The sequence below is a fragment of the Carassius gibelio genome, chromosome A23, assembly GCF_023724105.1.
Source record: "Carassius gibelio isolate Cgi1373 ecotype wild population from Czech Republic chromosome A23, carGib1.2-hapl.c, whole genome shotgun sequence".
NCBI lineage: Eukaryota > Metazoa > Chordata > Actinopteri > Cypriniformes > Cyprinidae > Carassius > Carassius gibelio.
The window spans coordinates 15,873,014-15,888,479 of record NC_068393.1 but is presented as its reverse complement, the minus strand read 5'-3'; the positions used below and the strand labels follow the sequence as shown (position 1 = coordinate 15,888,479).

Sequence of the window (15,466 nt, the reverse complement as noted above, 5' to 3'; positions counted from 1 at the left end):
TGGATAAGCATGATTAACCTTTTCGTTCCATGTCGCAGGAGCGGAGTTGCATTTCCCCAGTGTGCTGCACAGTGATGCTGGCATTTACATCTGCACCTGCCAAGACCAGCGCAGCTCCAATCGAAGCAAAGCAGAGATTGTTGTTACAAGTATGTTTTTTAAAATATATTTTTCATCACCATAAAAACACAATATGCATGCTATTCTAGTATTTTAGTTTGCACTGATTTAATGCATGTCCCACAACAGCCTTACCATCCAAACCGATTGAAGTCTTTATTGCGGAGCCCAAATCACAGCGTGTGAATGTGGGATTTACAGTGAGCTTCGTCTGCACAGCCAAAAGCAAAGTATGAATGTCATCCATGCACACATCTATCAAAGACATAATCTTAGCCTCCCTGACTGACAAAACAGATGGGATAGAGAAAGAGAGATAAAGCAGTATTTTGCTGTGTGTATGAATGACTGTAAATGAAAATATTTGAGGACATGTGCTTCTCTCGTAGCTGCCAGCGTACACAATTGTTTGGACCCGCCAGGGCATCGACAAGCTGTCTAACCGGGCCATGGATTTCAATGGAATCCTGACCATTCAGAATGTGCAGCCTGAGGATGCAGGCATCTATATTTGCACGGGCTCCAATATGATTGGAATGGATGAGGGCACAGCCAAACTCAATGTCCCAGGTTTGTGATTGGCACCGTGTCTTCTAAACCTCCCTGCCTTTTAGTTTTTCAGTCTTTTTCAAGTTGCATGCCTCTTGCTTTCCTTTTTTGCCCCATTTTTGTGCATTGTGTTGTTTGTGCAAAATTCTGCTTTGTCTTATGGACAGCAGCATGGCTAACTCTGTGTTTAAATTATTGCATTAATCAAGACATTTTTATTTAATTGTTTTCACTTACACAAACTTGAATGGCTTCTTATGTTGCCAGTGTAAAATCTTTACGCCAGACAAATTGATACAGCTTGTGAATGAATAGCAGAACTAAATCTCAGAAAATGCTTTTTCAATCAAGTCTAATCCAGCACCTGAAACGATTTATTCTTATTACAAATTCATGATAATTTTTTTTCTCATACTCATAAATGGTGTTGCGAGCTAAAATCTTAAGCAAAAAGTTGATTTTGAAGCATTTTTATTTAATGACTTGTTATAAATTCCCATGATGCTCATTTTGTTATGTGACAATATCAACGCAGGTAAACCAAACAGACTCCCATAAAGACTGAGCAATTTAGCTGTATTAAACATTTGATATAAACATTTTCTCAATGGAAATTTTTGGTTCAGAATATTATGCAATTGCATAAGGAAATGTGAGCACAACCAATTTTGTGCAAACTGTTAATAAAATAAATGATGTAAGTCATTGTATTCAGTTCAGTGATGCATCAAAAAGATTTGAGGAATGATTAACACAGAAATTATAATTTGTATACTGACATTTTTCATGAAACATGAGCAAAAAATGATGTGCTAGACTTGTCATATTGCATAAAAAAATAAATACATAAAAATGGATTTCTGTATTATTTGTAAAGACACTTGTTCTAATTGTGTTTAATGGATAAGGTCTAGTCATTTTACTAACCTCCAGACTAACATGCATTACATTCATGCATAGTGTTCTTAGTAGCAGTCATTGAAATCAGCTGTGGGTGTTATTGGGTGTTGTGATGGTGGTGGTTCTGTTTCAGTCTTCATACTAGTTGGGGATTTCTGTCTTTAATTTCTGGGCATGTTTACTGTCATTTCCCTCCTGTGGTGGTCTTTTGGGGGACATGTGGTTTATAAGGTAGGGAGGAGTCATAAATACTGGGACCCATCAGCCAGAGGTACTGCAGGCACAATCCCGTTCCTGACTCCAAGATGTGATTCCACCTCTGTTTTGTCATGGAAATGTTCTTCAGTTTTGTATTTGAAAATGGTGCTGTTAATAGTGCAGTTGTTGTAATGTTGACATTGTAATGAGTTATTGTAATGAGGGTCATATTTTCCATTTCAAAATGTTTCTTTTTCTTCTCTCTTTTTGGTCATCTAAATAGATTATAAACTGCCAGTGGTTTGGGCGGTTTGAGATTTTTGTTTTTTTAAATGATATCTATATATATATTGTTCCAGCATTTCAAATGCAAACATTTCTTAACAGGTTTTGTAAGCTCAGTTATATTTAATAGTATTTAGAGCCATTTCATTGATTATACTTTCTAAATGTTGCCAACAATTTGTGCTGTAGTTATTGCTTAGAACTTAATTTCATATTTATTTTGACTGGTTTGACAAACTACTGTAAAAACAACAATTTTGGTTAACATTTACAAACACAGCGAGAAATGTAATGAAAAGTATGTTTAAGTTGACTTTAAGGTTTTATGTGTATGTTATAACAGATTTCAAACATTTCTCATGCATTTGTGTTTTTGTTATTCACTATGTATGTTTTGCACTTGAATGGTTCTTTATCTTTTTCCTTTTTTGATTTTCTTTTTAATCAAGCATGTAGGCATATTCAGTTGTTTCAGTAATTAAAACAATATTTAATTTTGTACATTTTGAAATGGTGCTGCATCTTGAGAAAAAAAAAGTTTTGTTTCTGCATTATGCTTTCATTGTATTTGATTTGTCTAAACTGTGAAATGTATGTACACATTACTCTTTAAATGGTGAACTTATTAAAAGAAAATCAGGTAAAACACTGTTGCTCCGTGGATTGAAAGTGAAACTGAAATCCTAAGAAAGACATTTATCAATCACAAGCTGTATTCAAGGAAAATAAATTACGAATGTTTATACCAAGGTAAAGCTTTTACATATGCTGTGTTCTGATACTAACTTGCATGCTTTGATTTCATCCGAGTGCTGTTTCCTCCACTCTTTTTTAATTACGCTGACAGTATGCTTACCTAACACTCATTTTTAAATGTCTTCTAAATATGCATTGATTTTTTTTTTCACTAGAAAACTCAGTGCCCTCTTTGAGTCTCAGTGGGGCAAACTAATGCTTGACATTTTACAACATCTATTCATGAACTTTTACATTATTGACTGTAGTCTCACATATCAGGCACTGTAAATATATGATACTGGAGCATAATGATGTAGTTGGGAAGAACTTAATTTACCTTATTAAAAATCCAATGAGAAGCTTCCTTGTACAAATATATAAAAGGTAAAAAAGTAGAAAAGAAATCATTTCTGGATCATATTTGATTTTTTTTTTTTTTTTTTTTTTTTTTTTTTTTTTTTTTTGAAATGTGATTTTAAAATCTGACACGAACTGATGTATTTATTATATGAACGATATCAACCTCAAACATTTGAGAGATATTTGTAAAGCCATCGGTTAAAACATGATTTACTTTCATGGAATAGATTATAAATGCAAGTTGCACACAAGTTCTGGAGCTCAAAAGTTTTGAAGTCTCTGAGTTGAGTGGCATATGCTTTAAATCACATTGAAGTGCTTGGAGGCACCAATGCGCCACTCTCACTGAACCCTCTGGAGACTCACTTGACAGAATCTGCCTGTCCATCATTCACAGAGGCTTCTCAGTCACAGATGTTTTACACAGCCTATGAGATGTTTGAAGGACATAGAAAGCGTAAGTCCACATGGTTCTTTCCCTCCATGCCTGAAAGGACCGGTTTCTTTCACGCATACAACCTTCACACCCCGCAAGCTTTACCATCTCAAGTAGTGCCAAGGTACAACCAAACTACAACCACAGTGCTAATTTAACACACACATTTTTTTTTTAACTACCACAGTTTTAAAGATATTTATTTGTGTTAATCCTGTTTACACATACTGTACATGTGTTGGGTTGCACACAGGAGCATTACTTGATCTGGCTAAGCTTTCATGGCTCATATGGGTCCATTGAAACAGTGAAGCTGCATGCTTGCACACATGGGGACTTCTCTCTGTTGCTGAAGTATGTCTTGCAATGACACTTATTTTATTTCTAATTGGTCTGTAACACAGAGATTTCTTGGTACTCAAGACTAGTTCACTGTCAGATTAGTACGGTTAATTTTTTAACCTGATTTTTGTTGATATACGTGACCAAACCACCAAACATCACACTTGTTACCTAACAGAGAGGGGTCCCCTGCACATTTCATCAGACCAGTATCATGCTTGTAATATGCAAGACTGTTGAGTATCAAATAACATACATCGTTTTTCAAAGATCATACCAAGTCTCATTTATAAATGTCATCACTCTAGCGTACATGTCCAGTCAACTTTTTTAGGAACTATTTAAAAGATGGTTTCACTTTAGTATGAATTTACATGGTTTATGGTGATTGATGGATAGGTAGATAAATAGTTGGTTAGATAGATAGGGGTAGAGTAGATGGAGAGTGAGATATATTGGTTGAGAAATGGTAGATAGGGAAGTGAGTAAATAGATAAGGTACAAGTGGGTGGATATATGGATTGAGAAGATGAATGGGGTGGGTAGATAAACACATGGATTTATGTATAGACAAAATTTGTAAGGGTAGAAAGATAAGTTGATGTATAGGTAACTAAATGTGTGGATAGTTAAGGTGGTGCATATATGTATAGATAGATGGGTGGGAAGGTAGATGGATTGAGTAGATTGATACAGTAGGTTTGGGCAGATTAATTGAAAAATAGGTGGATTTATAGATGGGTGTGTAGATGAGTAGATGGTTGGGTGGGTAGATTAGAAGGGATAAATTAGTAAACTGAGTAGAAGGAGTAGAGAGTAAATTGAGTAGAAAGTCGAAAAATAGATGGTTGGGCAGACAGATGTTTAGACGGAGATGCATGGGTAGACAGATGGTTGGGTGGACTGACAGATAAGGAGACTTAGATGGGTTATTTATTACAGTATATAGATGAAAGTGGGTAGGTAGATGGATGACGTGAAAGCATAGTATATAGACAGCTAGATGGTTAGGTGGATATATGTGAAGATGTATAGACAGAAGGGTGGGTAGATAGACATAATGGAAAAGATAGGGTAAATAAATAGATGGTTTGATAGATTATTAAGATGGAGTGGGTAGACAAATGGATAGCTGATTAGGAAGATAGATGGTTTATACAGAGATTGGTTGTCATCAGTAGACGTGTAGGACTGGGTATAGATAGATGAGTTGAAAAATGGGTGAGTAGGCAGTTTTGTGGTTGGATTGCTAGATGTGTAGACAGATAGATGGAAGAGTTGAAAAAAGATAGGTGGCTAGAAAGCTAGATGGTTGAGTGGATAGATGTGAAGATGTATAGACAGAAGGGTAGGTAGACAGACGTGAGAAGATAAAATTGGGTAAACAGATGGTTCGGTCGATGGATAAGTTTAAAAAATATATGTGTGGGTAGACATGGATAGTTGAGTTGGTAGATGGTGTAGACAATAATGGGTGGGTTGATGAGTGGATGAATAAAGGGTAGGTAAACTGCTATATGGTTGGGCGTATAGATAGATCTCAAAATGCATGGAATAAAGTACTTTTCTGAGTTATGAACCAAAATAAGAACTCTATTTTTGAAACACCAAGGCAGCTAAATGAGCACTGTTTAGTCACTGAGAAGCAGACCGGAGCTTAACACAGGGTTTACAGTACCCAGACCAGTAGTCCGCTTTCTTTTGCTATGTAATCACTATAGATCTAGGGCTCGGCATCCAGCCGAGTTGGCACAGACAGCAGTGAGGGCCTTGCCCTGCCAAGCCCCATCTGCAACTTCTCATCTCCTCAAGCTGGCTGCCAAGAGACGTGATTTGACCATCAGCTCTGGCAACCAGACACACGCTGCATACGCTGTCACACCACTATCACTTCATAAACACTCTCACGAACAGGCTTTTGCCAAATGTAGAACTGTTTTAACTGTTTTTAGTGCTTGTAGCAGACAACGTAGCAAGATAAATGTGAGGGAAAAAAAACATAATCAATTAATTAGCATGACATTTCATAGCATTTAAACCATGAATGAGAAAAATCCACTTCACTGAGAAGGTTCTTGACCTCTTGCGTCATCAAGAGAGGGTAAGGTCTGTTCTGAATAGGCATTGTCTATAATGACTGGTACTCCAGTTTGAAGTGTCCTACTCCTGTCTGTGATGAACTTTTTTCTACCTCACTGTAGCTACTGAAGGCGCCCAGCCGGTGGCCGCAGTGAATCCACCTGTGCTGACAGTCCAACAGGGCCAGCGGGCAGAGTTCCACTGCACAGTGACCGGCAACCCCACCCCTGCTGTGGAATGGATAGGTGAGCCAATCTACATTTGAGAATATAAGTTCATATATTAATTTGTGGTCACCATGATTATGCCAAATAGGACACGGTTATAGGATGTGTGATTTTATATTGGCCCTAGAACGGCATTACTGCAAAAGAAAATCTTAGTGAAAAAGTAGTACACATCAGCATACTTATTATGGAAAAAATATACTTTAATATTTCAGTGTGTATTGAATGCAATGTTTTCAGACACCTAGTTAGAGTTAAATGAAAAAGTAATTATATTGGTCAACACTATGGATTAAGTGTACTTCTTTAAAGCAAAACAATATATACTTGAAACCTGATGATGTAAGCCTACTGATACTTGTTGCTGAAGAATGCTGTTGCTGGACCAACAAGGATGTTGATCGAGGAACGTCCTACTATGAAATCATTGAAAGCATTGATTGTTTATGAAGATATATTGAGTTTTCAATCTGGTCGTGTGGTTAGGTATTCCATAACATCGACTATTGCTTATAACATTTGTTCGTCAGGTGGTCCTGGAAAACGAATTGGGTCAAACGCTGTCATTCGTAATGGGCTGCTGACCATCCCATCGGTGGATCATGTGGATGAGGGCGAGTACATTTGCAAGGCTCTGAACACACATGGCGAGCACACAGCCCGAGGAGTTCTTCATGTTCAAAGTACATGACCGACATCAGAATGCTTGAAGATTTACAGTGTAAGAAGCTCCCAAAACTGATAAGCGAGTTCTCCTTTACTTTTTAACTGATGTGTCAGGTACAGGTCAATCTCACGGTCTACCCCACGTACAAGTGAGCCCTCCACGGGTGGAAATTCACGAGGGTGAAACTTTACGGGTGTATTGCAGGGCCGTTGGCAGTCCAACCCCTGCCCTGACATGGAAGAAGAGAGGTGGTTCACTGCCGCCACAGGTGAGAAACCAATCTCTCCTTTTGTCATTCATCCTGTTACTAAATCAGGGTTGTGCCATTGGTCAAATTTTGCCTTGTTTTGCCTCCTTTGAGTTTTTCTTTGTGTTTCATCCCGTGTTTTGGTGTTTATTCAGGCAATTCCTTCTCACGGTTTCCATCAATTTAAAAGCAACAGTCTCGATGTGTTACAGAGACGTATTGAGGAGCTACAGGTCTGTCCATTTGTCTGTCTCGCGCGTCCCATCCCACCTGTCTCGCTTCACTTACCCTCACCAAAATCTATGTGAACTAAATGCATGATTCATTTAATCATTCACATGACATCCATTAGATTATTAGCCAAATAAGCATTGCAGATGACTTATGTGAGTACAAACATTATTTAGTTTGCTCAGTTTGCACTGGGAAACAGGTGTGCCGGTTTATTATTCTTCAAAGAGTTAGTTAAAGTTTTGAGAAGTGTAAAGTGTCTACATTGTTCTTCCAAATAAAATCTATTTGAAAATGTACTCACCCTTGGGCCAAACGGGAGTTAATTTCTTCATCAGAACAGATTTGGAGAAATGTAACATTACATCACGTCTTCATGAATGGATCCTCTGCAGTGAATGGTGCCGTCAGAATGAGAGTCCAAACAGTTGATTGAACTGTTACATTATTGTGATATTTTTTAAGCAGTTTGGACTCTGATCCTTACGGCACCCATTCACTGCTTAGGAATCATTAGTGAGCAAGTGATGTAATGCTTACATTTCTCCAGTTTTGTTTTAATGAAGAATCAAACTCAGGGTGAATCAATTTTCAGCAAATGATCATTTTTGGGTGGTGAACTATTCCTTTAAAGCAAAGGATGCACAAACCAAATACTGAAATTCATTTACATTTTACAATTGAACTTTGCACTCAAATTGTTATACTCATATATATATGTATTTAAATTAGAAAAATAGTTAAATATAAAGCCAAACAGAAGCAGTTTTCCATGTGGACCCCAATGTACATGTTTTTGCACTGTTAGATTTGGGTTATTTGAGATATGAGACATGGACGACCCATCCCATGCCGCTGGAGGGGTTTGGTGTATTTGCATAACTTGTGTCTTTGTGGACTGGTTTGTTCTGCCTGAGAGCATCGTTGCATTGTGTCAGCCTTTCCCAGGGTGTGCTCTTGTCCACCGTGCGCCCATGCAGAAATTCTGTGTGCTCTAGCAAACGGGCCACTTTGAAAATTTGTGAATGGTTTCAGACACTCATTCAACCAAACCTGCCCCATCCCGGCTCTACTGCCGCCAGGCTTCACTAGATCAGAGCTAAGCAGATAAAAAATATCTCCCCCTCCCTTCAGAATACAGTCATGTTTTCCTTTGCAGAGAGTACACTACAGATGTTAATTACAGTTTTAGAGTTTCTTTGTTTAAGTTTATAACTATTGTCGAGAATTTGACATCATAACTGTGCTAATTGCATTCACGGATCATTTATCATCTATAAATCCTTGTAAATCTAAGAAAGTCTAAATATGTTTGCATTTGAAGGTTGATTTACAGGCCTGGATGTCTCTAGATGTAGGATTTTGATGTATATTGTGTAGCCACTAGCTGCTTTAACTGTCCACTGTCACTTCGTGTCTCGTTGTGTGAGATAATCACCGTCACCACCAATGCCATTAATCGACTACAGGTAATTGCAGGTTAATCATCTGCTAATATAGACCTGTAGCACCATAATTGCATCACCAGTGATTAATAACAACCTGTTAGGAGGCATAAATTAAAGTGTCTTAACTTGTCCAGCAGTGTACCTGTATGTCATAAGCCATTGCATTATGTTGATTGTGTTTGCCTTGTCGCACCGGGTAGTACGTCCACAGTGGAAACTTTTGAATAAAAGTTGTGCTCCTCATATATATATGTTAATCATCAAACATAAAGGAGGAGAGAGTTGCACTGCATTCCAAACTGGTTCAGTCCACCTCTGAAGGACGCTTTGAAGGTAGATCCATACTGAAGGATTGTTCCAAACCAAAGTTCTCTAACTCACACTTCAAAGAGCCCTTTGAAATAACGCATTACAAAGAGTCCAACTGATGGAAGTTTGATTCTTTGTGCAGGCTGAATTGACTAGGACAATAAAAGTGCAGAAAAATGGTAAAACCATTTGCATTACAAACCAGTGTGTTGATAATTACAACAATAGTTTAAAATAATATGATAACAGTTTGATTAATTGTGCATATGACCATTTCCATAAAATGGGGAAAACGTTTATGCTTAATTACTTCTAAAGTCATGAAAATATGACATATTTGTTTTGCGCTCTTCAGCTACAGTGCATCGCGGGAGCTAAAAAGTCAGAGAATTGTTCTGAGTTGCTGTGTTCGTTTATGCGTTTAACGTTTATGCTTAATTACTACTAAAGTCATGAAAATATGACATATTTGTTTTGCGCTCTTCAGCTACAGTGCATCACGGGAGCTAGAAAGTCAGAGAATTGTTCTGAGTTGCTGTGTTCATGACCTATTTTGTTGCATCACTCCACATTTTTGCTTTCATTACAATTACATTTATTTATTACATTTATTCATTCAGCTGACGCTTTTATCCAAGGCGACTTACAATTGCTATATATGTCAGAGGTCGAACGCTTCTGGGGCAACTAGGGGTTAAATGCCTTGCTCAGGGACACATTGGTGTCTCACAGTGGATTCGAACCCGGGTCTCTCAGACCAAAGGCATGTGTCTTATCCACTGCGCCAACACCACCCCCACCCCTTTAATTTTGTCACTAGTCTTGGTTAGGACACAGTGACAGCCTCATAACAAAAAATCACTTCTTAAATTACTAAAATGCTTAACATTAATTGCTTAATAAGTTTATTTGCAGGTATTACTTTATATTCATGCATTTAAACTGTTTTATTTAATGTAAGTCTTGTCAAGGCAAGGTAAGTAATGAGTATTAAATTGTCTTCGGCTTTTAATGCTGTTATGTTTATTCTGCTCCTACTGACCAAACTCACCTGATGTTCACAAAAAATCGAGGAAATGTATTTATTAATCACTTTTTTACAATTCACATTATTTGAAAGAAAATTTACAGAAAATTATTACAGCAATAATATCTTAGATTCCATATAAAATAACTAAAAATGTACCTCAAAAACCCATGTATCCATATCCTCCTCAGGCCCGCGTGGAGCGCACTGACCTCAGCACTCTCTTCATACCCAATATCAGGTCATCTGATGCAGGAACATATCTCTGTGTTGGAACCAACACTGTTGGTTCTTCAGAAGCACATATTGATGTCTTTGTCAGCAGAGGTGAGGCAAGTCCTGAAATTTTAGACTAGTATCTTTAGGATATAATTGTAATATTGTTCTGTCTCTGCGATCAGGACAAATCATCCCCTCTGGAGTCACCATCCAGCCCTCTATTGCTTCAGTAATGGAGGGAGAGACTCTAGATCTCAATTGCATTGTCCCAGGAACTTCTGCAGCATCGGTCAGATGGAGCAGGGCAGGCGGCCTGCTGTCATCCAATCATCAGGTTTTAATCTCAGTCTATAATAAAGCATATTTGATTCATGTAAAGTTTGTATGACAGATTTCTGAGCCAAGTGTCAAATATATAAATCATATGTGTGCTTGATTTAACTCAAGGTTTTGGGAACTCAGTTGCGGATCCTGCAGGCCTCTGCAGATGACACTGGAGAATATATCTGTCAGGTGGAGGGTGGCCCATTCCCCCATCAGGCTTCTGTATCGGTGTCTGTGACGCCCCGTAAGTCCCTTAGATTGATGAGAAACAGGGAACTATTCATGTTATGCAGATCATTAACCAAACATGCCATTTATGTAGGCAGAGGCTGTTTCATAATGTTGTCTAATGTCAATCTTCACATTTAAGTAAACAGACTAATTTTCAAATCCCCTTAATCTCTGTCTCAAGAATTTATTTTATGATATTTGCATCTTGGAATTAGTTGTTAGGTACTTTTTTCTCTTACTGTTTGTCAAAAAAAACAGTAGGTAATTTGGTAGAGTATTTTCATGTATGTGGTGGAAAAAAACACATTATGGATTCAGAGTACAATAAGATCACAGACTAGCTTCTGGAAATGGTACAATTTCCTTATATGATCATGAGGAAAAACAGAATATGGCTAAAAAAGACAGCAAACAGAGAATTAATACAAGAAGAGTTCAATATTTTATATAGACAAGCACTAAACCCATATTAGATCAAAAATCACCCCCTCCCCATATTTTAATGTCTGGCATATTTTTGCCCCTTTCAGTGCTATTTTACCCCAAGTCTTTAATTTTAATTTCTCTAGGTCTAATGCTCTACACATGCCCACCGTATTTTGTGTTCTGATTTTGTAGTAGGTCTCCAGAACCCCATTATCTTCATTGAGCCTCACAGCGCATCAGTGAAGCAGGGCGAATCAGTGATCTTCAGATGCAGGATTCACAGCGGAGCCCAGCCGGTGCATTTGGAATGGAAACCCACCAACAACCTGCCCCAGCCAGGTACACTGCTGCAGTTCACTCTCATTTCAGCCTAATTAGTATGATGCCTGAATAGAAATGATTTAGCTTCTTTTCTCTTGTTCTGTAGATAATGTGAATATTGGACCTGGCAATTCAGTCATGACTATAACCAATGCTCAAGCCAAAAACCAGGGCACCTATCGCTGCGTGGCCAGCAACCTGTTTGGAATGACTGACAGCATTGCATCACTCATTGTGAGAGGTATAACAACAATTGATCTAAACTAGGAAATTCAAAGATGGTGGAGGGAAGGGGGGGGGTATTGGGAGCATTGGGAGTTTTTGGAAAACCAGTTCAGAAATAATCAATATTGCTATTTCAATTAGTGCACTCCATTTTTCTGATGTTCAGATACTTTTGTTGTCCCATTTTAGGAACCTATTCTTATATTGTTGTCTGATTTCATTTTTAGAATCTCCTAGGGCTGTAGTGACCCCTGCAGGACCGGTGCGAATCAGGATCGGCGATCCCATTAATCTCGAATGCCAGGCTGCTGGAGAGCCAAGACCCTCTGTCAGATGGCACAGACTGGACAACAACCGCAAGATGATACTGAGCAGCCCCGTGCCGGCCGATTCCAGTGCTTTCATGCAGGTTATGGGCCGTTTGTAGTGAAGCCTTTGTTGATTTCCCTCTATATGTTAATCAGAGTGTGTTTCATTCTGTGTTCAGATCTTAGTTGCACGGCCTGAAGACAGTGGCACTTATGTGTGCACTGCACAGAACAACCAAGGCACAACTGAAACTCGAGTGGAGGTGTTTGTTGAAGGAGGGCCTCAGGTGCCGACTGTTCCCCATGCCAGCGTACGTGAGCCTATGATAGTTGTGGTAGAGGGATCAACTGCAACACTTCATTGTGATGCCCATGGTAGGTGCAACCATAAGCAGCGGTTGAAAGTGAGTGTTAAAACATAATAGGTGAAAATGCAAGCAGACGATATGTCTTAAAGCTTTTGTATCTTATCTGAAGGATTCCCAAAGCCCACCATCACATGGTCTAAAGAACGGTCTTCTTTGCCTTGGAGACACAAAGTTGTTGACAACAGTCTGATCTTAACTAATGTGGGCCGTCAGGACTCTGGTCAATATCTCTGCAACGCCACTAACCACATGGGCACCAGTGAAGTCACCATCATGCTGGAAGTAGACAGTGAGCTTAACTTATTCATAGAGGATCATTTTTAGTCCTTGTTAATCTGACGCATGTTCATTTTACATGTCAATAATCATTTTCGTAATAATATTTTTAAAAATGTCCACCAAACCAAATAATTGATCTTGAAGCAAAATTGTTCACAATATAATGATTTTTGAGAACATATTTTTAAGAAAATACATTTGTCTTCCTTTAAAATCAAACATGACATGCAGATATTTATTACAAAATTATTATGCAGGTGTACATTGTGAAAAAGAATTTTCATATTTAGTATTTTTTGTATATTTATTTTTATTTAAAAAACATTTCTTCTGTATTTTAGTTTTAGTTCTCAATATACTTAAAACATTTTTCATGTTCAAAAATGTCATAATGTATTCATAATATTTCATAAGATAATATTATATTGTAGATCATTTATGTTGAATTAATTTATCTTCTAATTTATTTTCTACAAATTTTCATGTCTGTTGCCAAAAAATATTTTCTTATTCTGAATTTTTTTCTTGTTTGCCAGGAAATAAATCTGGAAATTTTAGCATTTCATCTAAAGATCAGCGTTTCATCAAAAAAATATAAACATCTATAATTGTCACATCCACACAAGGAGAGGAGAAGACGGGTAAGTAATTTCGTGAAGCTTTATTAACATAGGACTTCAACAGGGCTGGTAAGTGTGGTCACAGACGGTGAATCTTCAAGCACAGATCAATAGGTGAGTTCAAGCACGAAGCTAGGCCAGACAACAAAGAGTCACTTCCCTTAATCGCTGTGTCTGAATCTCCACAGAGTCACAATACGGTCCACAAGGAGCAGGCAGAAGATCCACAAAGAGTGTCCATGCAATCTTGATTCCAGCCGGTGAGTGAATGAGTGAGGTGAGTATTTAAAGGTGTGGTAATTGCTGGTGCAGGTGCAGGTAATCAGTATTCAGGTGACGGTTCACGTGAGCGGTGCAGGGGAGATTGAGTGGATGGTGACTGGCAATGGTGACTGGGGCTGAGGGAACGAGCTGAGGGTGTGACACTACCCCCCCCCCACGGGTGACTCCAGGCATCCTAGAGCGGCGACGGGGACGACCACGACCTCTGGGAGCCGGGCGGTCTGGGTGTTGTCGGTGGAAATCTTCGAGGAGAGCCGGATCCAGGATGTCATTGCGTGGTACCCACGACCTCTCTTCGGGACCGAACCCCTCCCAATCTATGAGGTATTCCAGGTGGCCGTCCCGCCGCCGGGAGTCGAGGATCTCTTGGACCTGGTAGATGTTGTCTCCGAGGATCTCGGGTTGGTCTGGAGGGGGAGGCGGTTCTGGTTCTGTGGAGGAAGGAGAAACTGGATCAGTGTGACGTTTTAACAGTGAGACGTGAAACGTGGGTGAGATCCGGTAGCGTGGTGGTAGGTCCAGGCGGTAGGTGACGGGATTTATCTGAGATTGGATGGTGAACGGCCCTATGTAGCGGGGACTCAGCTTTTTGCAGGGCAGTCGGAGGCGGATATCCCGAGTGGAGAGCCAAACCTTGTCTCCAGGTAGATAGACGGGATTAGGCGATCTGCGTCGGTTAGCGGTCTCTGTATGCCTCCGAACTGCCCGTTGGAGATGGACGTGAGCTGAGTCCCACACCCTCTCGCTCTCCTGGAACCAGTGATCTACCGCGGGCACTTCAGAGACTTCTCCTGACCAGGGAAACAGCGGTGGTTGATAGCCTAAAACACATTGAAAAGGGGTTAAGCCTGTAGTGGTTTGGCGAAGGGAGTTTTGGGCATACTCAGCCCACGGCAGATACTGGCTCCAGGTATCCTGGTGTTGGGAGCAGTAAGTACGGAGGTACCGTGAGATCTCTTGAATCTTCCGCTCGGTCTGGCCGTTGGTCTGAGGATGATATCCAGAAGATAAACTGACGGATGTTCCGAGGAGTTGGAAGAACGCTCGCCAGACCCTGGAGACAAACTGAGGTCCTCTGTCCGAGACAATGTCCTCTGGAGTGCCATAATTCCGGAACACGTTGGTGAAGAGGGCTTCGGCGGTCTCGAACGCTGTGGGAAGACCCTTTAGTGGGATTAGTTTGCAGAATTTAGAGAAACGATCAACAACAACTAGAATGGTAGTGTACCCCCTTGAGGGGGGAAGGTCAGTGGCGAAATCCACCCCTAGATGGGTCCAGGGTCGGCGAGGAATGGGCAGTGGTTGTAATTTACCCACGGGAAGTTGACGAGGTGTGGTGGTAACGGCGCAGACCGAGCATCCGAGGATGTACCGGGTAACGTCACGAACCATGTTAGGCCACCAGTACTTCTGCTGGATGAGCGAGAGGGTTCGCCTGCTGCCAGGGTGTCCTGAGCCAGGTGACGTGTGCGTACTTTCCAGTAGGGGGAGTCGCTGGTTGATGGGCACGTACATTAGACCCGTGGGTACCTCCGGAGGTGCAGGCTCCTCGAGGGTGGCGGCTCGGATTTCCTCGTCGATCTGCCAGAGGATGGGCGCGAGGAAAACAGAGGGTGGTAGAATTGAATCAGGCTTGTTGGTGTCTGGATCTGGTGAGTACATACGGGACAGGGCATCTGCTTTAGTGTTCTTGTGACCTG

The 15,466-nt window shown here is 40.0% G+C and overlaps 1 protein-coding gene across 7 annotated transcripts in view; it reads left to right on the top strand.

Moving 5' to 3' along the window:
* The window catches only part of LOC127944213 (basement membrane-specific heparan sulfate proteoglycan core protein), a 96,155-nt gene that overhangs the window by 62,170 nt on the left and 18,519 nt on the right, over positions 1–15,466 (top strand). For 4 of the 7 annotated variants that reach the window (XM_052540061.1, XM_052540060.1, XM_052540062.1 and 1 more), the window contains exons 42-57: positions 39–149; positions 250–350; positions 510–690; positions 3,548–3,607; positions 6,130–6,252; positions 6,765–6,917; positions 7,015–7,169; positions 7,304–7,381; positions 10,355–10,490; positions 10,565–10,716; positions 10,830–10,950; positions 11,556–11,702; positions 11,791–11,925; positions 12,137–12,318; positions 12,397–12,592; positions 12,695–12,874. In XM_052540061.1, the coding sequence (XP_052396021.1) occupies positions 39–149; positions 250–350; positions 510–690; positions 3,548–3,607; positions 6,130–6,252; positions 6,765–6,917; positions 7,015–7,169; positions 7,304–7,381; positions 10,355–10,490; positions 10,565–10,716; positions 10,830–10,950; positions 11,556–11,702; positions 11,791–11,925; positions 12,137–12,318; positions 12,397–12,592; positions 12,695–12,874 (2,211 nt within the window). The remainder of the gene's footprint in view (positions 1–38; positions 150–249; positions 351–509; positions 691–3,547; positions 3,608–6,129; positions 6,253–6,764; positions 6,918–7,014; positions 7,170–7,303; positions 7,382–10,354; positions 10,491–10,564; positions 10,717–10,829; positions 10,951–11,555; positions 11,703–11,790; positions 11,926–12,136; positions 12,319–12,396; positions 12,593–12,694; positions 12,875–15,466) is intronic. The other 3 variants (XM_052540064.1, XM_052540066.1, XM_052540065.1) reach the window with 2 other exon arrangements.